Source organism: Clarias gariepinus, chromosome 19 (assembly GCF_024256425.1).
Source record: "Clarias gariepinus isolate MV-2021 ecotype Netherlands chromosome 19, CGAR_prim_01v2, whole genome shotgun sequence".
Taxonomy (NCBI): Eukaryota; Metazoa; Chordata; class Actinopteri; order Siluriformes; family Clariidae; genus Clarias; species Clarias gariepinus.
In genome coordinates this window covers 26,075,799-26,103,128 of record NC_071118.1, presented here as the reverse complement: position 1 = coordinate 26,103,128, position 27,330 = coordinate 26,075,799, and the positions used below count along the sequence as shown (strand labels likewise).

At 39.5% G+C, this 27,330-nt stretch overlaps 1 protein-coding gene across 2 annotated transcripts; it reads left to right on the top strand.

Moving 5' to 3' along the window:
- Positions 1–18: 18 nt before the first annotated feature.
- tsc1b (TSC complex subunit 1b) lies at positions 19–26,527 on the top strand. Of its 2 annotated transcripts, XM_053478529.1 has the most exons (23): positions 19–69; positions 2,810–3,027; positions 3,750–3,853; positions 6,078–6,230; positions 6,530–6,674; positions 7,142–7,296; positions 7,453–7,526; positions 8,058–8,236; positions 8,382–8,500; positions 9,613–9,778; positions 10,167–10,285; positions 10,607–10,703; positions 10,860–10,955; positions 11,102–11,672; positions 13,127–13,170; positions 13,650–13,688; positions 14,436–14,602; positions 15,272–15,454; positions 15,549–15,659; positions 16,507–16,629; positions 16,870–17,057; positions 22,148–22,321; positions 22,578–26,527. In XM_053478529.1, the coding sequence occupies exons 2-23, from the start codon at positions 2,919–2,921 to the stop codon at positions 23,125–23,127; spliced, it is 3,666 nt and encodes a 1,221-aa protein (XP_053334504.1). In that variant the 5' UTR covers positions 19–69; positions 2,810–2,918; the 3' UTR covers positions 23,128–26,527. The 2 variants fall into 2 exon arrangements, with proteins under 2 accessions (XP_053334504.1, XP_053334505.1); XM_053478530.1 differs by lacking the exon at positions 13,650–13,688.
- The last annotated feature ends 803 nt before the right edge of the window (positions 26,528–27,330 follow it).

Genomic DNA, 27,330 nt, shown 5'->3' with positions numbered 1-27,330 from the left:
GCACTGCAGTGGGATGGGCGTGAGGTGGCTAAGATGGCGGCGCCCTGTTGAGTGCAGTTGCTTTAACGGGTAAACAGGCTTTATTTATTGTTGTGTGGGAGTTTTTTACGGTTAAACAGCATGCTTTAAGGTAATACAAACATTCGATTTCTATTGCAATGTATATTTTATTTGCAGAATGTACTTAACGGGCGTTTAATTAGCTCAAAACCAGTCAACACTGCTGCTTGCTTGGGAGTGAGGCTAAATCCAAACGACGCATTATTGGATGAGTAGTGCACTACTTCGAGGTTAGGTCATACGGTATGTAGGATGCACTAGATAGGGAACAACCAGCAATTTGGATTCAGATGAAGAAATAACAGCTAGCTATTGAGGCTCATTGATTTTATATTTCTGTCTGGTTAATCGAATAGGATAATTTTTTTACCCGCCAATGCGAGCGGTTACAGCTAAATTGTCCTGTGTTTGTGTTTAAAAATAAGATGGAATGGTTATTTTTTTATTAAGATAATGTGTGTAAACTGGGCATTGTTCTCGGGAGTTGTTTACGCCCCGTTAGTGCTAGCTGCTACAGTCAGCAAGCTTCAGCTAGCAACAAAAACATGTCGTTTCCTTTGATCTAAATGCATATTTAATGCATTTACAGGACGCCTGTATTTGCAGCCTAAAATGTGCATCTCGCAAAACAACTCTAATGGTTATTAAGGAGTGACAATAAGCAGAGTTGCAATTTTTAGATCATCAGCAGTTTTACTGGATCTCTGAGATCAAGGGATCTTTTTCTCCACCTGACCATGAGATCATATTTACTGTTTGAGTAAAACTTGCATTTCATCTTAAAACCCATCCTGAGCGATTTGCATAACTAATCCTTATTGCATACACGATTATTTTTGTACAATAAATATCATAAAAAAAAATAATAATGCTGTGATTCAGTTCAGAAAACTTGAGTCCATACGGATGGCCCAGGTTCAATTTCCACCCAGTGCCCAAACCCCTGCCACTGGATTCAGTGCCGGTCCCAAGCCTGGATAAAATGGGAGGATAGCGTCAGGAATGGGTCCTGGCGTAAAACCTGTGCCAAAGGTATGCGCAGATTGGATGGTCTGCTGTGGCGATCCCTCGACAGCAGCAGCTGAAAGACTACCAACAACACTTTGGTTAATACTTTCCTATGTTACCCACAGCGCTGCTTGACAGTCTGCTAATAGCTCTACAGTATTTCTACCTAAAGTGAGTGGTGCAGCATCATTTTAGTTCATCCAGCTCTTAGATCTGCTCATTTTGAAATGCTAACAGTGCTTAAGTCAATGCGCACCCTACTCTCGTCCTCTCGCAGCTGAGATGAAGGTCTGCCACAACTCCAAGTCCAGCCAAGAAAATCTTTCCACATGAACACAGTTGAACACGGTTTCTGGTCTTTCTATTACTGGAAGCCATAACGTTTCCTTTTTTTTATGCATTTGTTTTTTTACTGCGTCTGATGCACAGTCCAGTTCGCCAGGACTACTTTGTGATCATCCGGGTCTGTCTGGCGCTATAACGTCTTGGCACCTTAAGACTTCTGAATGGAAACTCACGGTCATTAAAATGTGCGTCTGCAAACTAACTTTAAGTGACCCAAGAGCTTAAGTAGGCGAATTTTAGATGTTCTGGATGTTGAATGCATTTAGGAATGTAGAGGAATGCAAAAAAACATGTGGTTCCACTATTTTGTTGATGCTTTGTTAGCAAAAGTCTCAGCGGAACAAATTGTGCATGATCAGAATGTCTTCAGCGCTTGAGAGTTGTGAGAATTTCCCCTAGATGTTGTACAGATATGAACATTTCTAACAATTAAATTTTCTCCATTTTCTTCAAAAGATTAAATTCTGCTAAAAAATTTAAGCTCTTTACAAGCTCCTGCTTTGTGTTTTGCACTTTAACTTCAAGAGAAGTTGTGTCCAGCATTTAGACATAAATCTGTCTCACCGTTCCCACCCTGAAATACTTCTATTTAACTTTTACTTCTCTCATACAACAATTCTTAAACAACTACGTCCTATTAATTATTAATAGACTATGCACTGTATTTTATCCATTTATAGTTACATTTAATGTTGTGTAAGATCTACAGGACAAGTTACTTCCTGTTATCACTTGTTAAACAGTTGTTCTCTCAACAGTCACACTTTTTTTTTCTCTCTCTCTTGATGTCAGTAAGACAAAAAGGGGTGTTTGTGGTTTTTTAGTAGCGAAACATAGACCATACTCTTGTGCCTTAAAGACTTAAAGCCACTAAGAAAAACCTAAAGAAATGTTCTTACTTTTGATTGTATAGCCCTAACACTGGAGACTCCTTCCATGAATGGAATTTGTTGCTATTGCTATGGAAACAACACTGTACTAGAACAAGGGCATTTATATAAACCTGTGATTGGGCATACAGTTAGAGCTACTGTTAAAAATCCTCACCAGCGAAAGGGAGGTATAATATTAGCTACACCTGATTCTCCTTTCTAAGGTGTCTCTGGTACATGTTGTACTTGTATAATTCTATCTATCTATCTATCTATCTATCTATCTATCTATATTTCAATAAAACCATTTTTTTGTACATTCTCATAAGCAAGCCTAAATATTGTAATCAGTCAGGCGTTTCATGTAAAAACATGCTCCTTCTATTTTTTTGCCTCCTCAAATCTTAAGATAATTATTGAACAGCAACCTTGTCTTGTTCTTATGACTCAAGTATTCGGATTTTATGTATCTGGTGTCATGTTTATGAAATACAGTAAAACAGTAAATGTGTCTGTGTGTGCAGTGGTGCCTGGAGACTGCGTCGGTGGGCAGCCCGGGGACCCTAACTGCAGGCAGAGAGAGTGAAAGCCCCTCCCCCTCCATCTGGTCACACCGCCATCAGCACCACCACCATGGCCAGAGAACAGCTCAACGTGGGCGACCTGCTCCCTCTGCTGGAGACCTCTGATCTCCAGCAGCTTGAGGAAATTAAAGGTCTCATTAACGAGCACCTCAGTACAGGTACTGCACCAGGGTGGAGCCTGTTTTTTTTTTTTTTTTAAACAAATCTTTTTTTTTTGAAAATTGCACTGATGTGAATCAGTCCATTCAGTTTCAATTAGTGATCAGATCAGTTCAGTTTATAACTCACATTCTTCATTATATATTCTCACCGGTCGCTTTGTTAGGTACTAAGCTGCTTGTTAATGCAAATATCTAATCAGCCAATTACATGGCAGCAACTCAATTTATTTAGGCATATGGACATTGTAAAGACAATTAGCTAAAATGCAAACCGAGCATCAGAATGGGGAAGAAAGGTAATTTAAGTCACTTTGAACGTGGCATGGTTGTTTTTGTGCCAGATTGGCCGGTGCGAGTGTTTCCAAAACTGCTCATCTCCTGGGATTTTTGCATGCAACCATTTCTAGAGAATGTTCTAAAAATGAGAAAATATCTTGCGAGCAGTTCTCTGAGCAAAAAGGTTGGCAGAAAGGCAACAGTAACCCAATTAGCATATTGTGTCTTCAGAGAAGCTCTTCGGCATACCTCCATTGTAACAACACATCAAAACATTTTTAAGGAATGTTTCCAGCACCTTGAAGAATTCATGCCAGGGAAAGCATTACTTGCAAGGTGTACCTATTGAAGTGGCCATTAAGTGCAGATTGTTTATTGCTTTTTTCTTTTTTTTGTACATGAATAAATTTTTTTGGGATTAACATTTCTAGTCTGGTTTTCAGAGCGAGGGTCCATGCTCCTGAACGGTTTGGTGGATTATTTCCTGGAGACCAACTCAAGTCCAGCACTAAACATTCTGTGTTCAGTCAGGGAGCCGCATGACAAGGTGAATCCCATATCTCACATGAGGGGGAAAGTACACATAAAACATGCTTATATGAAGTGCCTGCTTGCACATTTGTTCACTACATGTTGTCACTTGGCACCTCTGCTTCTTGCTGGGTCACGTTTCTGTGATCTTTTATCTTACTGTCGAATGCAAAGTGAAGAGGCACTGAGTTCCTGGTGGAAGTGAGGCTAAGCTCAATTGGGAAACGAGACACTTTTCAAGTCAAAATACAGACTGTCGGGCTTTCGAGTGGCGCAGTGGTAAAGTGCTTGCTCTGTTATCTGGAGATCGTTAGTTCGATTCCCAGGTGATGGTGTAACCTCTCGCAGCTGGAGGTCTAGAGAGAGCTGATTGGCCGAGCTCTCTCAGAGGGGACGGGTACTTCGTACTCCCACAATATTCACGGCTCTACAGCCAATTAGGGTTGTCTGTGAGTTCCTGCAATTGAAAGGAGCAGATAGCACTGTCCTTCCGAGTGTGTTACGCCGCCCCCAACAGTGCGTTCGAAAAGATGCGGTCAGCTGGCGTCACATGGTTCGGAGAAAATCGTAAAAAAAAAACCCAAAAAAGCTTCGTTCTAAAAGTTAACACAACATTTCAATACACTTCTAACAAATTGTATTTATCCCAAGTGATGTGTGAGAAAGGAGAAAAAAAACAGGGAGGTTTCATTATTCCTTTCTTATGAAAATAATACATTAATCTAATATAATATAATGCGGCATAAAAATTTTCAGTCTTTTATTTTAGTGAAATAAATCTGAGCTTTTCTTATTGTAGGTAAAGCATAACATCTTTAATCAGGGTTGAGCAATGTGGTGGATTTATTTATTTATTTATTTATTTGTTTGTTTGTTTGTCCCAGTCAAGGAAAATCAGCCAACGTGCTAAGTGGACCACAGCCTCAAGCACTGTACTCTGACCTTCAGACAGCTCCATTTTATCACTACCAAAACCAAAAATAGCTAATATTGGGTCTGGGTCCAACAGTTTCCCCAACACCTGACAATAACTGAAATCCAATAATTACTGATGTTCCAAAACATATGACCTAGTCATGCTGAAGTTTTACCACACCTGTCACATTGTGGATCCACTGAGGGGAAACATCTTAGAGAGCTTAAGTTTAAATAGGTGAAGTCTATGTCAGATCTTTAATTGTATTAGACCATGCCCAATGCACAATAAAACCGAATGAACCCTTTCTTGTGCTTCATCCCATTGCTTTTCTGCAATATCTATTGCAAGGGCTTCTTTCAGTGCCACTCTTACATGCTCTAAATAAAACATTAGAAGAAACATTCTAGCTTTGATCATTTATTGTATATAAATAAATAAATTGCATGATGTGAGGGTTTGCAAATATATTAAAAAAATGTGAATTAGGTAGATCAAATATTGGTTGTAGCTTCTGAAATGATGGAAAACAATTATTAATATATAAGTTTTGGAAAGAGCTTACACCTTTATCAGACCAAGTCTAACGGTTTTCCCAACATCTTGAGTCAGTTCGGGAAGAGCGACATATATGATTAGTGCCTAAGGGGCTTAAATATGTCTGCCACTTAAAATGCCTTTGTATCTGTTTTCAAATTTTAAATTAATTGGAAACCACTAGATTGCTCAGTTGAGTTTGAAGGGGGGGCAGACAAAGCCAAATAAATTAATTCTGGCCAAAAGGAAGATGAACATGATTTATTTTCCATATTACACCATTCTATTGACCTTTCCTTTATTCCAAATAAAAGTGCGCTTATGTCACATGCCCAATAGTATAGCTGAAAATGAGGTGGAGTAAACGTCTGCTTTCACATAATTGCCTAATGCAAAGTGAAGAGTCACTGAGTTCCTGGGGATGTATTTTAGCCTGGTCACATGAACAGATGGGATGCTAAGCTCAAACGGGAAAGGAGACACTTTCCAAGTCAAAAGACAGACTGTCACATCCGTAAGCCTCATTCTAAAAGTTAGCATGCACTTAGCAGGCATTGTGTTGAGTTTCATTGTTCTTTTTTGTCGCACACATTTCTTGTTTTTGACTTGAGATACACAAGATCACATTGCTCATTTTCAGCAAGCAGACATTTTTCAGTCAGCCCTACTGTGTATGTTTTGTTGCTTTCCTCTCTATAGTTAGTTTATCAGCTTATTAACATTCCCTTTTAGGTTTGTGTTATTGTTTAAGAGTGTACAAATCCTTAAATAATGGTCTCTTCAACAGCATCTTTTTGATAAGATGAACGAGTGCATGGCCAAGCCGGTATGTCGTCTGCCTACACTCAACCTCCTGGGCCATGTGGTGCGCAAACAGCCGTCCTGGATTCACAAGATCGCCCGCTATCCTCTTCTGCTCTCGCTGCTTAAGTGTCTCAAGGTGGGCAATAGAAGTGTTTTTTTTTGTTTGTTTGTTTGTTTTTCCTCACCGAATACATTGTACAATATATTTCTAGTTACGTAATCAGCAGACACTCCCTATTTCGAATTTGGTGCATTAATTTAAATAGTACAATAATAAAATAAATGTCTTGATTACTTTAGATATTAAATTAGTTAGATGAATTTAAGTTGAATATTAGTGTTTATCTTTAACCTTTATGGAATTTATGTGGAAGCTCGCTATACCTCTGTTGATTGTGGGCTTAATGGTTTATTGTTGTTTCCTCTTGGCATCAGACGGACACAGACGTTGTGGTTCTCATAACTGGAGTTCTGGTGCTTGTGACGCTGTTACCCATGATCCCTCAGGCAGGGAAGCAACATCTGTATGAGTTTTTTGATGTTTTTGGACGTCTGGCTGCCTGGAACTTAAGGAACCCAGGTGAGAGATGCAAAGACAGAAACATGGAGACAGAGAAATTAAGATGAAAAGAGACAGACACAGAAATACGCAAAGTGATAGAGTGAGAGAGAGACAGACTCAGAAATACAAAGAGAGACAAGATGGAGAAAGACACATACTGTACACAGAGAAGTGAGAGACTGACAGAATGAGAGAGGGAGTGACAGACAAACAGATGGACACCGGGGTGTTTGGATTAAATTCACACCAGCTTTAGTAGCTATTAATGACATTAGCTTCTGTGAGAAGGCATAAATCCGTTATTTTTTAAAAATCGTTTATAGTTAAAATTGAAGCTGCACATGTCAAAGGAAGGCTTCCAGGCTTGGAAGATATATTTACACTAAACAGAAGCAGCAGTCTAGAAACCAAAATATGTACAATTTGTACAAAAGGTTACAAAGATGCCGCAGCGCAAACTGTCTTGTGTTTGCCGGGTCATACAGGCCACGTTTCGGAGGTGTTCCTGATCCATCTCCATGCCAGCGTCTACTCGCTCTTCCACCGGCTGTACGGCATGTACCCCTGCAACTTCATCTCCTACCTGCGCTCTCATTACAGCATGAAGGAGAACATGGATACGTTCGAGGAGGTGGTTAAGGTACAGCCTTAAATCAAAGCATTCTGATGTTTGATACAGTTACACCTAAAGCGATCAAGGGTGTGGGACTGGCTCTGTCATATGCTGCATTTTTGACCTTTTGACCTTTTTACATCTTGACATAGTGCCTTAAAATATATTACATGTTTTCTATAGCCGATGCTGGAACACGTCCGCATACACCCTGAATTAGTGACTGGAACTAAGGACCATGAGCTGGACCCTACCAGGTGCGGAGCTGACGTTATTTCACTTGTATAACAGACAATCGCTCTCTCCTTGCTTTTCTTTTAATTACTCCTTTGATTCCTTTGTTTTCTTGTTGTCATATCCTCCCCTATTTCCTTGCTTTATTTCTGTCGCTGAATTATTCTATTTTCCTTTTCTCATTTGCTTACATTTCTTTTTTTTTTTTTTTTTTTCTTACATTCCTTTGTTTATCATCTATTTACATTTGCTTCTCTTGTCATTTTATAAATTCACATCTTATTTGGCTCTTCGTGCCTCCCTCCCATTTCTCTTCTTCTTTTTCTTTTGCAATTTCCTTCCTTCTCTTCCTTACTTGACATTTTATAAATTTGCTCCTTTTGTCATTTCCTACCTTTCTTCCTTTCTTCTTTCCGGCCATTTACTTACTTTGCTCCTTTCTTGCTCACTTTACCGGTCCTCTTCTTTCTTTCTTTTTCTTTCCTTGTCCTTTTTTTTATTTGTTTCCTCATTACACTTCCACTCATTTATTCTTTGCCTTACTTTATCTACAGATGGAAGAGGTTTGAGATCCATGACATCGTGATTGAATGTGCCAAAGTGTCTCTGGACCCTCGTGAAGCGTCCTGTGAAGAGGGCTATGCCACCCTGCCTGAGCACTTCTGTGCCAACCTGCACATGCGTGCCCCTGATTGCACTGCCAGTCCCTACACTGACCTGCACAGTAGCTATGGTACACTCATATTTAATGCTTTTTTTAAATCTCCCAATGTCTTTGTCTTTTTGTGCTATGATAGTTATTTGTCTTGTTTTGCTTTGTTTAATTTTTGTTAAGAATAAAACAGGTTTGTGTCATTTTTATTTATCTGTTCCTGTAGGAAGCTCATCCTCCAATCATTTTTCCACACCACGACAGTCTGTCCTTCCTCCTTTGCCCCTGTCCTCTCTCTCAGGGACACAGCTGGCTCATCGCAGTCCGCCCAGCACCCATCGGCCGGTATGAATCTTTCACACCTTGTTAAAAATGCAGCCTCTCTGGTGGCCTGTGCTGGGCTGTACAGTTCTATCCCTCTGTATACACAGTGTTTTTGCAGATTCCTGCTGGACTAGCTCTGTGTAGCTCTCTGTGGCTGTAGGGGAGAATTCAGGCTGTTGTCTCTATGTGCCTCCCACCTCTTGTTGTTTTGCTATGGATGAATTGGCTTTGTCAGTCTGTTTGTAAATCACCTCAAGCTCACCCAGCCTCTGCAGAAGGAACCTGAATCATCTCGTTGTTCTTCAGCAGTCAGGCTGAGGCAGGGGGTTAACGGGGCTGAAGGATAGGACCAGAGAGAAGAGGCGTTAAGTCATTGGGGTCGTTGTGTTGTGCTTTAAAAACGGAAACACTGCGAGTTGACGCAGGAACTGTTGCTTTGGCAACACGGCTAATGCTGGCACTAGTTTTCTTGCCGGGATTATATTCTGCTTAACCCCTCACCCACTGTACCCAAGGGAGAAAACAAACCAGCAGGGTTCAGATTTGATCAGATCAGCCTGATGAGACCCTAACAAATCTGCAAGCTGTTGTTTCTAGTGTAAACTACAAAAACAGGAAGATTGCGTTTTTTGGTAAATCTTTGATGCAGAAAACAGGATCTCTTCATTAGCTCAGGGTTAAAACTAATGCTGTGTAATTTTATTGCCGATTATTGAAGCCACACTTCCTTTTGAACACAGAGGACATGTCTCCTTGGTGGGACTGACAGGCACAGCTGACTCAAGATTTTGAAATGAGTCAAAATACCAAGAAGTAGAGAGTGAGCACCATGGCATGATTCGTTGCATGATGGGATTTTTTTGCATTATGGGGTTATGAAATATTACATCATGTATAGTGAACTTCCTGTGCCTTTAGTGTAATAATAATTCGCATCGCTGACTGCTTCTTTAGTTTGTCCTCAGGTTTTAATATAAAGAGAGACAGTCATGTAAACCGAGATACAATTGTTGTTTAACTAGGTGCAGATTAATTGCCTTCACGTGATCTTCTTATAAATAAGAAATATTTGATAATTGTAGCTTATTTTTAGTTACATCAAAGTGACTGTGTTGTTTCTCTGTGATCTTCAGAGCTCCACATGTGAATTCAACTTTATCTATGGCGCTAAGGACGTCCTCTGGAGTCCCTCTTCCCTCTGTGGGATGGCCACGCCACCTTCATCAAGAGGAATGTCGCCGAACCCCGAGCTATCCCAGAGTGCCTTTCACTTATCTGGTCGCTTTTATAGCACACCGGGTAGGTCTACATGCTGCTTATATTTCACAACTGCATTAAAAAGTGCTCAAGTATAAACCAGTGAAGTTTTAACCTTTAAGGTTTACCGAAAAGTTGTCATTTGTAGTTTTGTGGGCCCTGTGCAGATAAGCCTGAAATAGAAAGACAAGCACTTGTGAAATGTATTGCATGCTGATATGGTGAATCACATGAATGTTTAATTCTTTGATCATTTTACAAGCAAAAACATCAAGTTTCTTTTTATTTCATCTTTCATTGCATTGATTTCTGTACTACTTGAAAAAGGGTTTTTTCTTGTTATAAGTATTTCCTCTTCTGAAATCACAATGAATGGCAGAAGCATATATGAGCCATCCCGTTTTACTTAACAGACCTCTCTGTTTTATAGGAGGTAGTAAAGGTACCCCATGTTCCAGCACTCCAGCAGCATCGTCTCCTCCTCCCAGTCTGTCAGATGAGATACCTTCTGCTACCTTAACCCATAGTACGCCTAGCCTGCAATGGAAGGTAACTGGCTCTAGCATTTTTCGTGAAACAACCTCCAGTGAAATTATTTCACCTTGAAGTAATATACTTTTGTATTGGCTACTGTAGAAGTAAGATTGAATATGGTGAGATAAACCTAATAGATCGGGCTAGTGGCCAGGCTGTAATGCTATAGGACATAAAATCTTCTGGCCAATCAGTATTTAGAAGCGAACAAATACTCTGTGTTATTGCACCAGTGATTAAGTCCAGTATTAGAATTAGAATGAACATTTATTTAGAATTTAGAATGAACAATTATTTCATCGAATATCATTTGATGCTTCATTGCTTACTTTTCAGGACGGTAGACCCATAGACCCCACCAAACCACCCTTGTTGAGACAGGAGCAAATCCGAGATCTTGAGAAATCAGGGAGTGACGTGACCAATCACAGAGGTACAAAGGCAAATACAATCATCACAAGCGGAAGCATAAACATGTGTTGGTATTAGTAGGGACACAATGGCTTTGCTGATTTAACACACTGAGTGATTGAAGTATTTGATGTGGATTAGTCAAGTGTTTAGTGTTTGTGTTTTCCGTCTAAATCAGATGGTGGGGCTAAGAACGTGTCCATGACACTGACCGAGTTATCCGTCTACATGAAGGAGCAGGAGCAACTGCGGCTGGGCAAAGAGAGGGAGGAGGGTATGCACTGGATTCTTTTTCTGGATTCTGGTTTTCTTTTCTCTGTTTCTCTTTTTTTCGCCAGAAATTTTAGCTTCTTAATATTATGAATGAGTTCCAGCTGCAAGATTGATGCAACATCCTGACTGTTGAATGTTAATCCACAGCTGCTATCACAGAGGAGCTGATGAAGCTGACTGAGGAGAAGCGCGACACATCTGGTGCACGTGGATTCGATTCGCCCTTCTACCGCACAACAGAGACTCTCACTGGTGCCCAAGAGAAGCCTCCACCGACTTTCACACACCTTCGCGACCCCCACCATGCTATCTCCACACCAGATAAAATCGAGATGCGAACCGGGTGCAGAGGCCCAGTCAGCCGTGCAGCTTCTCAAGAGCAGCCTTGGTCCTTTCAGCCGCTCTTCACCCCGATAGAATTGCGCCACCACAGCCCCAGCGCAGAGGATGAGGCTCTGAAAAATACACCACACTCTCCCAGCCCGGGCACAGCATCATCATTATCACTGCCTTATGAGGCTCTCTTCAACCTGGCGCTGCCTCGCGCCGCTTCGCTGTTTATGGGCCGCAAGAGCTCAGAGGCACTGGATAGAGCGGCCGTGCAAGGCATGGTTGGAGGGGCGGACGAAGGCCATGGAGTAACATCAGCTTCTCCTCTAGAGGTGCTCGATCGCCTGGTGCAGCAAGGCAACGATGCTCATGACAGGGTGCTGAAGAGGTATGAAGTAACATTGAGTTCTATTGTAAAACATAATTTAACTCATTACGGTCAGTCTTTTCATGAAAGAGGAATTCTACCTGTGAGTGAGCCCGCGTTACACATATAAAAAAAAAAACATATGCAGAAAAAGAGAGTCAGGAAACAGTAAATCAAGGTGGTTTCTAGAATGAGAGAGAAAGAGACGTGTAAAGGATTCAGGACGGTCAGAGATAGAAATATAGATGAGAGATGTTTTACCTGTACATTGGTCAGAACTCGCTCTTTCAATTATATACTTTAAAATAAGCTACGTGCGCAAGGTAAACGAACACCCCCACCAATATATATTAATTATAAAAGCTAAACTAAATATCTTTACTGGTATTAGTTCATATATTCACCACTGAAATAACAGCGCTGAAGTGGTAGATGTGAATCTTGTGCTGAAGTCGTTTTAAGACAAAACTTGGTCTTTATTCAATCAACTTTTTTGATTTCTCATCTGTGATTCTCTCTTCTTCTTACACTAGTTGTCATTTTGGTAAGGTTTTCTGTGAGACAACATGCATTATAGTTAACATTTATGGAAGAGTGTACAGTGTCGGAAGTGGTTTTCTGGCACAGGAAAGGTTTCCACAAATAGAGTGTTGTGTTTTTTAGTAACGTGACAAGCTTTGTTTTTGTCTTATTAACTTTAAGCCAGAGATAACAAGAGGCTAGTGAGGGAGCAGCTAGTTATACAGTAGCTGCAGTGATGTAGTGTAACAGGAATTGGCTTGTTTGCGGAATAAAAAAATGTTAATTGTTGCCAAACTAAATTTGAGGTTTAAGAAAACATTTTTGGGATGTGGGTATCGTATGAGAATTATTGAACAGCAATATACCCTGCTGTTTGTTTTTTTTCTTACATCGTTTTTTGCTCTAGGTCTCGAGCGCATCTGCTGACTTATCCACACAAATGTATTAAGCAAGATTTGGGTGTAACCCCTGCTGGTTTGGGATTTAAACCTGCAGCTGCATTGGCCCTGTGCAGATAATTTGGACACCTCTGGTGTAACTGAAGCTGATTGTTTACCAAAAAAAAAAAAAAAACCCGTTGTAGGCTTGTTGTGACCTCCTGGTCTCTCTTTATGCAAGAACAGCTACAGCCACTGTACTGTTCCTCCAACACTGCAGCCGAGTCATCACCACCACCACCACCACCACCAGTGTCAGTACACAACAAACAAAGCTTCTCACATGCTCCCCCCATCTCCTCCCTATTTTCCCTTTACATTCTCTCACACTGCGCTCTGCATAGCTGAGTAATTGTTTTGAACCGGAGATGGACTCGTTCAAGCCATGATTTGGTCAAGCCCAAGTCAGGAGGCTTTGTGGGCTCGCGGCCAGATCTGAAGTGCGTTTGTGTGTGCTCAATACACCGTCACACTGCTGACCTCAACTGATCACCTCATTTATATAATCTCTTTCAGATTACCCCTGCCAAGCAAGTCAGCTGACTGGACTCATTTTGGAGGTAAACAACATAATGGTTACTTTGTAAGGATAGACATCCTGTCCCAGTATATGATTTTCACTTCAGGCTATTGTAGTTGTAGCTTTCCCAGAAGACTGTCTGATCGGTCTAAAATGTGGTTATGCTTATATAAGGATTGCACAATGTTTATTTTATGATCCCCATCAGCAGGCCCAGATAAAGTCATACTTTTAGTGACTCAGGTTTGGGCTTCTTAGACAGCCAGCCAAGCACGTACAAAATGTTGTTTTCAGATTACAAAGCGTCTCTGATTCCGGATAACATATTTTAACTTATGCTTGGTAGCAGTTATTCAAGCCTATTGGGATGATAAGATTGCAGGCTGTAGTTGGTTTTCCATATAAGGTCAGACAGAAATTCTTAACAATCTTGAATTATTATTATTTTTAAATAGAGTAAAATTGTAATGATTTGCTTATCACTTACTCATCGTCTATGCCGCTTTATCCTGTGTACAGGGTCGCCTGGAGCCTATCCCACGAGACTTAGGGCACAAGGTGGGGGTACACCCTGGACAGGGTATACACACACTCATTCACACACTACGGGCAATTTAGGGGACGCCAGTTAGCCTAATCTGCATGTCTTTGGACTGTGGAAGGCAAACCGGAGTACCCGGAGGAAACCCGCCAAGCACAGGGAGAGCATGCAAACTCCGTGCACACAGAAAAGGGAATCAAACCCGGACCCTGGAGGTGCGAGGCGACCACTAAGCCACTGTGCCGCCTGCTTATAATCAAATTACCATAAATACTAAAATAATCATAAATAATAAAATGTTATTGAAAAATGTTGAAGTGCATTTGCCTTTTCTCCAAATTAAATTGGCAAACTTGCTTAGGGTGACATTTTATTTATTTAATTTGGAAGAGACCGGGCGCTGACTCCGGGTTTAATGACATCCAAATGATGACTGTAGTGAGAAAAACAACGTAGGCTGTTCATATTGAATTAAATAAAACCCTGCAGTTATGCAAGTTATACGAGTCATGTGATTGTTCAGAAAGAACCCATGGTGTGTGTGTATACGTGTTGCAGCAGCTCTCCGCTCTGGTTCCCACAGGTTTTTATTAGGTTGTACTTTAATTTTAATTCTCGCGACTTGTCTCATCTGTGTCAATACTGCATACTCTCCACTGTTTATTCCCTCTGCTCCCCTTTTCCATTTCTGTTTTTTTTTTCTTCTGCCTGCCATATTTATATTCATGTGTTTTTTGTGTCCTTTCATCTCTCTCTTTATTTAGGTTCTGCACCTCTGGATGAGCTGCAGACACTGCGCAGTCAGCTGCTGTTGCTGCATAACCAGCTGCTGTATGAGCGTTATAAGCGTGAGCAACACGCTGTGCGAAACCGCCGCCTGCTGCGCAGAATCATCAATGCCACAGCACTGGAGGAACAGAATAACGCTATGGTAAACAAAGCATATGATGTGTTAGCATCATCATACTGTACTTGCACTAAGTTTTGTTTATGCCTTAGCTTCTCTTACACATCTATGTACTATTGGTAATAATTAAGATACACAATTTGTTAACCAGTAAGGACATGATGTGGTTATTTCCTGATTTTTGACCCCTTAGTACAGCGATAGTGAAACATCTGAAACTTCAAGTAGGCCAAAAATCCAATTCAAAATGGTACAGTCAGTTAAAAATAAAGGTAAAAATATCAAATCGAAAAACCATTTTCCACAAGGTTTCGCTTATTTATTTATTTAATCCTTTTATTCTTCATTATTGCGTTTAACATCTGACAAGAACTACAGATTGAATATGCACATGTGCGAATTTCATAACTGTTGTATAAAGTATGTTTTCGGGTCTCATTTATCAAAGCATGCATGAAATATTCTGCATAGGAACCACCAGTTATTACATGTGTATAATAAGTTGCTTTGGTCACACAAAATAAACGCATTCCCTGTATCTCCCAAATCTGATTAACACCTGTTACAGAATGTTAGGAATACAAAACAACACTTAGAAAAGACTCATGAAGGCTCGCTTATGACCTGAAATAACAAAAGTTCATTATGAATTGCACTCATTTGTGTTTTTTTTTTTTTGTGTGTTTTTTGTAGAAGGACCAGCTGAACCTGCAGTGTGTTGATATCATGTCTCTGCGTGAGAGCCTACACATGGAACAGCAGCGCTACCGGCAGCTCTGGGATGAACGGGAGACCGTGGTCACATGCCTTCACAGTCAGATCCGCCAACTTCAGCATGATCGCGATGGCTACTACACCAAATACCAGGAGTTACAGGTTAGTATGTTGGTATTTATTTGCCTCAAATTTTTATTGTTACAGTCTTAAATTATTTCTTTAAGTTTGTGTTTTTGTTTTTTTTTTTAATTAGAGTAAAATGCAGGAGTGCCAGAAGAGGATGGGGGAAATGGAGGCTGAGCTTCAGAAGGCAAATAACAAGGTGTGCCATACAGGGCACCAGCTGAATCAGCTCACTGCCAAGGTAAACACACAACACACTATGTAAACTGCAAGATTACAACTAAGGCAACATCTATAGATTTACACATTAGAGACCTAGATAACCAAGTGGTATCCTTATATCTCAAGGAACGCGAAGTAGAGATTTTTTTTGTGTGTGTGGGCGGGGAAGAGGCCTGCTTTTGGCCTCACTAATAAATAAGCTAATAAATAAATTAAAGCAATTTAATCATCATCATCCAGCAGTCCCTCTATAGTTAGGGTTAGAAGTCCAATTAGGGACCATGGAGGTCAATGTGACCATTGCATTTATTTCTATTTTTTACGACTGTGGTAGGAACTCTGGTCTACATTCACACACTATGGATAATTTGGTAATGCTAATTAGCACATATCTTTGGTCTGTGGGAGGAAACCCATAAAGCAGAGAGAACATGCAACTCCATGCACACAGTCCCCGAGGTGACAATCGAACCCAGACCCTGGAGGTGCAAGGCGACTAAGGCACCATGTTGCCATGATGTAATCATAGCATAATAAACAATAACACTATGAATTATTGTATTCCTCATATGTAATATATAAATGAAAACTATGAAAATCGATGCAGGTATTTGGGGGACACTTGCATGAGTGTATACACTGTTTGTTTAATACCACTCCATATGGCTGAATAAATCCTATAAGCATGCAAATGCAGTACTCTTTGCTCTACACTGCTGTTGTAATTTATTAAAAGAAGCCTGTAACTGCAATATTTGTAATCCCTATACTCGATTTCTTTTTCCTTTTTCATTTTTTTCCCCATTACGTAATGATAATCTCAAATTCCCTTCTGTTTTTCCTGGTCGTGTTTGTATTCTGTTTAGTTGTCTTCAAGCGAGAGCACACAGCAGCAGTTGAGCTTCATGAGCAGACAGTTGCTTCTGTTGGGAGAAGCCCATAAACTGTGTGTGCACGAGCTTCAGCAGGCAGGCCCAGACCTCAGCAAGGTACACAGGAGAGCTTCTTTGCCGCATATAGCACTGCTGTCGAGAGAAGACAGTTTTTACTTCATTCCATCCATATGCACACACAGAATAAAACGAAACCTCACTCTTTTGGGACTAGAGTGCGGTATAGAAGAAAATACTAAGGCTTTGTACACAGCATTATAAATAAAGTGAACAGACCAGGATAAAAAAAAATGCACCAGCATTTATTACTCTAAAGTACAATTCTGTATTGCACAGGAGGTGCAGATGGTGCAGGCGTCCTTGATGAAGGAGGTGGAGAGGTTGAAGCAGAATCTGCTGCTGCAGGGTCAGAAGCTGGATGCGGCACATCAGAGAGTGGCCGAGCTAGAGACGCAACTGTCCAAGAAAGAGCACCTCATCGCAGAGCAGAAGAAATTCCTTGAGGACGTCAAAGGACAGGCTAAGTATGGATGCACAGTTTTATTTTTTTATTTTTTTTTTTGCTATGCTGGAAATTTTACATGTGTAGGTAGTGTGTACATGTGCGATGAGTAGACTGGTTTACACACAGGTGAATAAGTTCCATCTGAAATTTAGGTTAAAATAGCCCTACTGCAGTGAGTAGCTTCTCATTTCTTAAACAACCATGTCAGCAGACATGTCATGTGGTCGTGGCAAAGATGCAACTCTGTTTCAGAAGGGTCAAATTATTGTCCTGCATCAAGAAACAACAACAACAACTAATGAGATTGCTGAAACTACTAAAATTGGTTTGTGAACTGTCTAATGCAGTAAAAAACCCTCAAGGATATTGGTGAACAATCACCTTCATACACTTAAACGAGGGGTCATACGGTGCTACATGCCTTTTTCAAGCTGTTTGGACTAAAATGTGTGTTAGGAGAGTGTGTACACAACCACTCTACAATGATAAAGAGCCGCCCAGTGATTTTCTTTTCATTCATTAAAATAAGATGCCCCTTCTGAAATCAGGCCAATCGCAATGCCTGTCGGCGTCACACCGACAGAGGCTGCTTCCACTATAGTTGATTGACACTGGTGTTTTAGCAAAGACCCGCCCCGAGTGAGAAGAAAGCTGTCGGCCATTGTTTCGACGCTGGAGCAAAATGTCGACCTAAGCGAGTGTGGTGTACAGTTGTTGGGTGTAATAGCGAACACAGCAGTCGTCATTCACTACCGACATCTGAGCCGCTGAGGAGGCAGTGGCTGAATTTTGTTTTTGAAGCTAACGTCCCCGCCGATCTACCTAAATGCGTTCATGTTTGTGCTAATCATTTTTCACCAGACTGCTTTATAAACGCGGGTCAATATAAAGCAGGTTTTGCTAGGAAGCTGCTCCTGAAAAATGGATCTGTAATAACGCTTCGTGTTCCTGCTTAATCTTCACCAGGCTCAGTGAGTGTAATTCCTTTTTTTATGAATCTTTGCAGATCGCCTTTTCTAATAATCACGATAAATGCGGATTGTAAGTTAACTTACACTCTCATAGAACATGGTTATGTCGTCTTCTCTATGTACATCCGTCTCTATATAATTCCCTAGGGCTGCAACAACTAATCGATAAAATCGATAATTATCGATAATGAAATTCGTTGTCAACAAATGCCGTTATCGATTAGTTGGGCTGCTCATGTCACTGAGGAGCGCGACCACAAGATGCACAAATACACACAGATACACAGCCGCTCGCGCAATGGAGGTTACAGAAGCGTCTGCAGGAATAAGCGCGCGCCCTGAGTCCTCCAAGGTTTGATAGCAATTTACATTAAACGCCTCTAAGAAGACGGTAACCTGCACGCTATGCTAGACCGAGCTTTCACGGCATGTCATGCACGAACACTTAAACAGAAAACGTGTTGGTGTTACGGATGGCGAAACGTCAGCAGGGTCAGTAAAAACTGTATCTCTATCGTGTAAAAGTTGTATAGTTTAAGTGCTTTCGTTTACATTGTTTGCTAACTTCAGGACAGTCGCGCACTAGATCTGTTCACGTGCTACTCGCTAGCATCACATTGCGCAATCACCTCACGAGCAATAGTAATTAGTTAAATGGCGCTAATTTAGATTAGCTTAATTTACACGGTGCGAATAACAGTAGAATATTACATGTAGTGATTGTTGTGGTTTTCAGCGAATGCAAATAACAGTATATTTGTGACTATTAGCTTTTTGCATTTCTACAGTTTTTTTTATAGTTCACTACAAAGTTAACTTGCAATTTACTGTGGTTTTACTTATGCATACATTTTATTATACAAAATTACATTATTATAGCTGTTTATATCTTAACAACTGAATACATCAGTGTATTTTTTTAAACTATATATATATATATATATATATATATATATATATATATATATACGGTATATATTTACTTTGTGTGTATGTGTGTGTGTGATATATATATATATATATATATATATATATATATATGTATGTGTATATATGTATGTATGTGTATATATGTATATATATATGTATATATATATATATATATATGTATATATATATATATATATACGGTATATATTATATACTACATTTCATTTAAGGGTTAAAAATGTCAAAATTAAAGATTATTAAACTCTATATGTGGCTTTTGCATTTTTAAAAGTTTATTTTTATACATAAATAATACCCTGATTTATGTTTTTTTTTAATAGTTATAAGCAAAATATCAAATTAAGAAGCGGTTAGGTTTTATCCGATTAATCGAAAACATAATCGCCCAACTAATTGATTATCAAAATAATCGTTAGTTGCAGCCCTATAATTCCCAATCGCACGTTTATAATAAACAATGCATTAAGGTGATTGTCTACTTGCAAACTGTGTACTTGGACAGAAAACTATATTATGCTTACCTTTGTAACGCTAGATGGTTTATAACGGTGTACGTCAATGATTAAGAAGTCATGTAAAATTATTTTAAATCGTTTTGGCTATTTTGTCCTTCTACCCTTGCTAGACACATTATTCTTGCCATGACCTACGGTCAATATTACTGTTTAAGTAGCACTCCATAGTTAACACGCATAACCCACAAGCCAACATTTACTGAGATAAAAAAAAAAGTTGTTCATGACCATTAACTGTAACATGTTAACATAGCTGTCAATCAACTATACCTCAGTAAACACATCGCGTTCGTATCTCTCTCTCAGTACGCTACTTACCCTGCCATTATATACAAAGATAAATCAATCAAAGTGACATTAAGTAAACTAACCATTCAGACACATCCTGTCCAAGCCGTAATTGCCGAACTTCTTTTGGGGCGTCATCTTGTTCCTGGTCCGACTCGGGTACAAATTGATATAGTTGCACAGATGTGTCTTCAAAGCCTCCCGCTGCCATACTTTTATCAAACGATACCCTTAACTGTTGTCAAAGCTATACCCCACGTGTGTTGTGAAGACACGCGCCCACAGAACTGGGGGGTGGGCTCAGCAGAGGTCAAAAGCATTTAAAGGAGCATGTACTGAAATAGGTTGCTGAGAACAGAGCTGCTTTTTCCCAGGTAAAAGTAGTGTTTTTTTACACAACCATCGAGAATTTTTAATTAAAGTATATTACAAACTTTTCATTAGGCAAAGAAAGATCAAGGGATTGGGACTAAACAGTTGTGTAGCCTTAAAGGGGTCATCCAGTCCCATTTTTCATAAGTTAATATAATTCTTTAGGGTCCTAATGAAAAGTTTGTAATATACTTAAATAAAAATTTTTGCCATTTTGCTCCAGCGTCAATAATGGCCGACAGCTTTCTTCTCACTCGGGGCGGGTCTTTGCTAAAATGTCCTTAGTGGCTCAGATGTCGGTAGTGAATGACGACTGCTGTGTTCGCTATTACACCCAACAACTGTACACCACACTCACTTAGGCGACATTTTGCTCCAGCGTTGAAACAATGGCCGACAGCTTTCTTCTCACTCTGGGCGGGTCTTTGCAAAAACACCAGTGTCAATCAACTATAGTGGGAGCGGCCTCTGTCGGTGTGACGCCACAACGACAGGCATTGCGATTGGCCTGATTTCAGAAAGTAGTGTTTTTTTACACAACCATTGAGAATTTTTAATTAAAGTATATTACAAACTTTTCATTAGGCAAAGAAAGATCAAGGGATTGGGACTAAACAGTTGTGTAGCCTTAAAGGAGTCATCCAGTCCCATTTTTCATAAGTTTTTTTCATAAGTACTTTTACCTGATAAAAAGTTTTAACCTGAGTCGGACCAGGAACAAGATGACGCCCTCAAAGAAGTTCGGCAATTACGGCTTGGACAGGACGTATCTAAATGGTTAGTTTACTTAATGTCACTTTGATTTATCTTTGTATATAATGGCAGGGTAAGTAGCGTACTGAGGGAGATACGAACGCGATGTGTTTACTGAGGTATAGTTGATTGACAGCTATGTTTACATGTTACAGTTAATGGTCATGAACAACTTTTTTATCTCAGTAAATGTTGGCTTGTGGGTTATGCGTGTTACCTATGCAGTGCTACTTAAACAGTAATATTGACCGTAGGTCATGGCAAGAATAATGTGTCTAGCAAGGGTAGAAGGACACCTAAGAATTTGTTGTAAAATATGTATATATATATATGTATTGGCCTGATTTTAGAAGGGGCATCTTATTTTAATAAATGAAAAGAAAATCACTGGGCGGCTCTTTGTCATTGTAGAGTGGTTGTTTACACACTCTCCTAACACACATTTCAGTCCAAACAGCCTGAAAAAGTGCATGTAGCACCGTATGACCCCTTTAGGGAAACTACTAATCAGTGAGGGTAATCGGAAAATAAGGCTTCAAGTTTGTTAGGGATCATAAAGAACAGACATTGGAGCAATGGAAAAGGTTATCTGGTTGGATAAGTCCAGATTTACCCTGTTCTAGAGTGATTGGTGCATCAGGGTAAGAAGTAAGGCGGATGAAGTGATACAGCCATCATGCCCTAGTGCCTACCGTACAAGTGTGTGGGAGCAGTGCTATGATCTGGAGTTGCTTCTGGTAGTCAGGTCTCGGTTCAGCAATGTTATGTGCTTGAGAATTGAGGTCAGCTGACTACCTGAATTTACTGCATCACTAGGTTTTTCCATCAATGTATTATTATTTTTTTTCTTTTCTTCCCTGATCACATATTCCAAGATGATGCCAGGATTTATCGGGCTAAAGTTGTAAACCAATGGTCCAGGAACTTTTTTAAATAAGTGCTACAAAAAAATCTACAAATATTTTCTACATATAAGTTTAACGTGGGTACATTTCTGCAAAAAAACCACCTAAACAACAATATAGTTGTGCTGCAAAAAATCATTGTAAATAAATTAGCTTTACAAAGTTAAACGCAATATTAATAGTTGTTAGTTTGGATTGACCTTTAAATCACAATTCTGTCTTCAACTGTGGAAAGATTGTATGCTTATGTAAATACCAGCCAGTCTTCTGCCTTGTGGCTGTGGTCCTTTATGGTTTTACTGGTTTGCTTTTTGCAAATGACCTCATCTTCCTCTCTCCTGTTATCTCCCTTAGGGAGGAGTTAAAGGCTTCGGAAAGTAGGTACCAAGCACAGAGACGTGTGACTCAGGCCCTGCAGATGGAGCTGTTGCAGTTTTACAGCAGGCTAGAGACGGAGGCTCCCGCTGCGGCTAGTGCAGCTTCATCAGCAGGGGAAGGCGCGGAGCGCTGCTGTCCCACACAGACCAGGTACAGATACAGATTCATCTGCTTTAAATCACTGCTTCATCGCAGATAATCATGCATATGTGGATTGAAAGATCGAATTCCAACTGATCTTGAAGTAACTTGTTTTACTGTATGTGTTTTATAGTTTTTTTATTTTTTATTGGGTAAATAGGCTCTGAAGAAAATTTCTTAATTTTACACGCAAATTTAAGTTCACTGTATAGTCAATGCTGATACTATCTAATTATTATTTATTTTTTTTATTGGTCTCTAACAGCGTGGTGGCATCAGATGGACCAAGTAAAACAGCTTCTAAAGAGTGTGGCAAGTCATCACCACACAGGAACGGCTTCTCATCAGGTCAAGCCAGAGCCGGCTTCTCTGACCCCAAGTCCAAATCCATAAACGGCAGTCGAGCCACGCCTCCACCTATGCTGGTTGAGCCGCCTCCTGCTTGCCCTGTGGTGCCCGCCTCCACCCCTTCCCTCACCGTCGGCTCCTACCCCAGTGCCAAGAGCTTCCTGGGAATGCGAGCACGGGAACTCTTCCGCAACAAGAGCGAGAGTCAGTGTGATGAGGATTACACTCCCTGCCCACATCTCACTGGTGTATCACAGGGCCTGAAGCCTGACGTCTGTCTGGAACCTTCTGTAAAGACTGTAGTAAAGACGGGTCCCGCCTCCACCAGACATGGCCATGCCTCCAACATGGCTGCTAAAGAGCCTGATGTCTTGCAGCGGGCATCCAGACGGGAAGCAGGATGGCGGAGACATCAGCAACAGCTACATATCATGGACTATAACGAGACCCATCAGGAGCACAGCTAGAGAGAGATGAGCATGTCACTTACAGATGAAGGAAGCTGCAAGCTGACACCAGATTATGCAGGATTCTTGGTTTCAGTGTTCATACCGTTTCTTCAAGTGGACAACAGGATGTGGAAATTACACCTCACGTCTCTCATCTCCAAATTGGACCGGGGACCGAACTTGAGTGTCTTTCTGTGTAGAGATAAAACCTCTCTTTATTTTCTCCCTCGTTTTCAGTCTTAAAAAACGTTCCATCGAATTAGCAGTATCATGGAGTGCCAGTCTTTAGTGCAGTGTTGAGTGGGAATGCTTTTGTGGTTATGAGTGCCTCCATGGTGGGATGGTGTGGTAAAAGAACGATTGGCCTTCTTGTGTCAAGGAGGAACAACGATGTGTTTTTGACTCCTTAAACAGCTTATTGTCTTAAAACCCACTGATTTAAAAAAAAAAAAATTATTTATTAATTTTTTTAACGTGCTGAAACCATGCATATCGCATGTGTAAAAGAAGGAGAGAACTACGAAGTTTTTTTTTTATATTGCTAGAATTTATAAATTAATTATCTTTTTTTTCACTCTTTTTTTTTTTTTTTTTTTTTTTCCTTTCATAATGTCCTGCCTTTTAAGAAGTATTAAGATCCATGAAAAGCAAGAAACTAAGCCCTAAACCTTTAACAAGTAAAAAGCAATGTCAGTTCAGGCAACACAATCCCAGTAACTTAGGTCTTAGGGGCATATAAAGCTTTTTTTCACAACGCAACAAAAAGTCAACTTTATGTTGCTAAATACACATGCTGAATATATAGTTACCCTTCTTGTCCAGATAGCATTCATGTCGAGACACAGGGGCCCCCAGAGCTCTCTGAACTGGTCTGAAGTTGGTCCAAATCTCAAATGGTTTTCTTTTTACTGTATGTGCTCACTACATAGGGTAGAATACGATGATGTCATGCACTTATGACAAGGGAACCATTTGAGATGCTTTAAAAAAAACTTGCAACTCCTTGGATTATCTGGGTATGTTTGTGATAAACATGCGCTCTGATTTTACTGGGACTAAAGTTTTGGCACCTTTGACGTTTGGGCTGCCTGCCACTATTGTAGCAGGCTGTGGCTTTATCTTATAGTCAGTTTAGAGGGAGTCAAGTGACTGTGCAATATACTTCACTAATGAATAAAATGCCAGAAAAAGATTTTTTTTTTAATATATAGTATTTTATTAAATGGCAAATATCACTAGTTACCTGAACTCCAGAATCCTTCTATTCTCACTGTTAATTTTACATGAACCAAAACCAACAGAGGTATTCAGTCACTATATGAATAGTAATTGGTTAGGATTTGGTGCCAAATCGAGCTGTTTTATCTCTTAATATTTTTTACAACTAAAATATGACCTGGTTTACATGACATACATGACATCAGACTTGAACCTGAGAAATAACTCTTTGCAGGACAAAAAGTATTGAATATCCTCAGAATAAGTATAGTAACACCTCAACAACACACTTCAGAGTCAGAACCTTACTGGGTTATAATTCAGAAAGCAAGCAGAAAAAACTGCTGAGCCCATTGTGTAGTCATGTATTTTATTACACTTTTCAGATTTAAAATGCTGGTTCTGAAAATATTCTCGTTTATATATAGCGCAAGACGTTCTAATGATACTCTAAATAGGGATTACATTATTAAGGTATGCTGAGAAACTAATGCCATGGTTGTAAAAAACAAAAATCAGGAAAAGAAATGAAATTCCAACATCCAGTCAATAGTATAAATTAAATTGATATTTCCTGAGATAGTTAGAAAGGTGGACTATAATTCATCATATCATATTCATCATATCAGTATTAATATCAATATAGCGTCAAACTGTTGCCTACAACAAATGAGAGCCAATCAGAAAGCATTTTCTTACATTTCAGATCTATTTTGCCAGAGCAAATCGATACTTCCGTTCAGTAAAACTGACCCAAATGAACACTGTGATTTTTCTTTAAAAAATAATTTTCAACCACAAATTACTCCATGCCATTATTTTAGTGCATTGAAAAGGTTTTATGTTTAAAGTAAAAAAAAAAAAAATAGCTGTATTTTTCTATCCCATCCAGATTTTAATGAAGGAGCACAAGAAGTACACCAGTTTTTAATTAGATTTGTGGAAAAAACACTTTGGTGGGGGCATGAAGATGATGATGGCAAAAATCATGCATATACCAACATGTCAAGCAAAAAAGCTTTATTCCTTTTATATCACAGCAATTTGCCAACTGTTACAGTATTTATTCATTAATAACCAACGCGTTGTAATTTTAATTTATAGTTAGGGTTACAGTTAAACAGTTGTTGTTCTCACTTGTCCTAGCAGCTGTAAAGCCGTTCCCTTACCAGCGTGTCTTTATACCTTTTGAAGTTAATAAGATGCAGAACACCAATCCTTGGTCCTGTTTTTTTTTCGTGGTGGAAAACTTACTGTTACTAGTACTAAATACTTATTTCATGATCTTTCTTTCTTCATTAGCTATTCTCATAGTTTTTTTTTCATTCCCATTAATTTTTTTCATGTTCATGCAAGTTCGTTCTTTTTTTTCTTATACATATTTGATCATTTTACTTTTGAACTGCAAAATAACACTCCAGTTTATTATAAGTCTTGGATCATGTGTTGTGTCGTGTCTGTTATAGCCACAGCCAGAGCTGCAGTGACATAAAATTACACCATACAAAAACCTTCTGACCAATCAGATTTGAGAATTAATCAGCGCTACAGTACAGTAATTAAATGAACTTGGCATTAATAAAAACTACCATGTATGCTATCAAGATAACGGTCTAAATAAGTATAAAGGTCTAAATAAGTGATGGATTGATGTTTCCTTCAGTCTTGCAAAGACGTGCTGGAACACAGGGGTATCTGCGATATTTTAAGTTTTCCACAGAAACGTTTTGTGTGCTGATTATCAGCACCTGTCGACTTTCAATTTCCGTCTAATCCAGTATGAATGAATGGACGGTCCTATCAGTGTTTTTATTGGACGTTTGCTAAATCAATAATGGCTGCAGCACAGTCACGAAGGCACAGGACAGCACACGGACGTGCTCCACCACAAGGCACGAGGTCACATCTGTAAGTGCTGGTATTTGCTGTAGTAATGACATGATGGTGGACTTTGTCTCTGTTTGAACTGCAGAAATCCTGTTGTCCTCTTGACATCTGCTGTCATCCCTTCTGCCTTGCTATCTACAGCATGTACAACTTAAATGCCAACAGGAAGTGACACGGCAAGATGGACGGTACAATCAGTGAGCTGAATGGAGCAGGCCATTTGGACCTCCTGTGATGGAGGGAGAAGTTCTAAAAGCATTAGCTTGTGTTGACTGTGAAAGATGAAAATAAAATCTTCATGTTTTGCACTATAGCATGTGGTTGACCTGGTTCCTTTTCACTTTATTGCATTTTTCACTTTTTCATGAATTGGTTGCTTTTCTTTTCTTTTTTGTGATCTTGCTTTCTTTTGTATTTCCTTTTTTTCTAGTTGTCTTCTTGTCCTTACTTTTTCTCACTTCATTCTTCATTTTACTTTTATTTTCCTTTATTTCTTGCTCTTTTCTATTTTCCTTTATTTCTTGAAATTCTCTTTTTTTCTGATTTGGTCCTTTTCTTCATTCCTTTTTCTTCCTTCTTTCTTTCACATGCTTCTTCCCTTCTGTTTTTTTGCTCTTGCTTTCATTTATCTTTTTTGTTTCCCTTTATTTCAATCTCTTTTCGCTTGGTTCATATTTTTCTGTTAAAATTTTTCTCTTCATTGTTTGCTTTCATCCTTTCGCTTTATTTCTTTTAATTTTTCATCAACCTGTTTCCTCTCTTTTCCTACTCTTTTCCTTCCTCACTTTTCTCCCTTCTTTTTTTTGTTTTTCTCCTTCCATCTGCTTTTCTTTCCGTCACACATTATTTTCCTTTACTTTCTTTTCTTTGTCTTAATTTAATTACCCAGGAAGTAAACATTGCAGGAAGGAAACATAGTTTCCTTTCCTTTTCCTATTTCCTTCCATGCTTTTCTACCTTTTTTTCTTGCACTTTGCATTGGTCTCTTATTCTTTCCCTTCATTTCTTTCCTGCTTTTCTGCCTCCATCCCCTTTCCTTCCTCCCTTTTTTCCTCCCTTCACAAACTTTTCTTCACTTTTTTCCTCTTAATCCCCCTTTCCTTCCTTTGTCTTTCC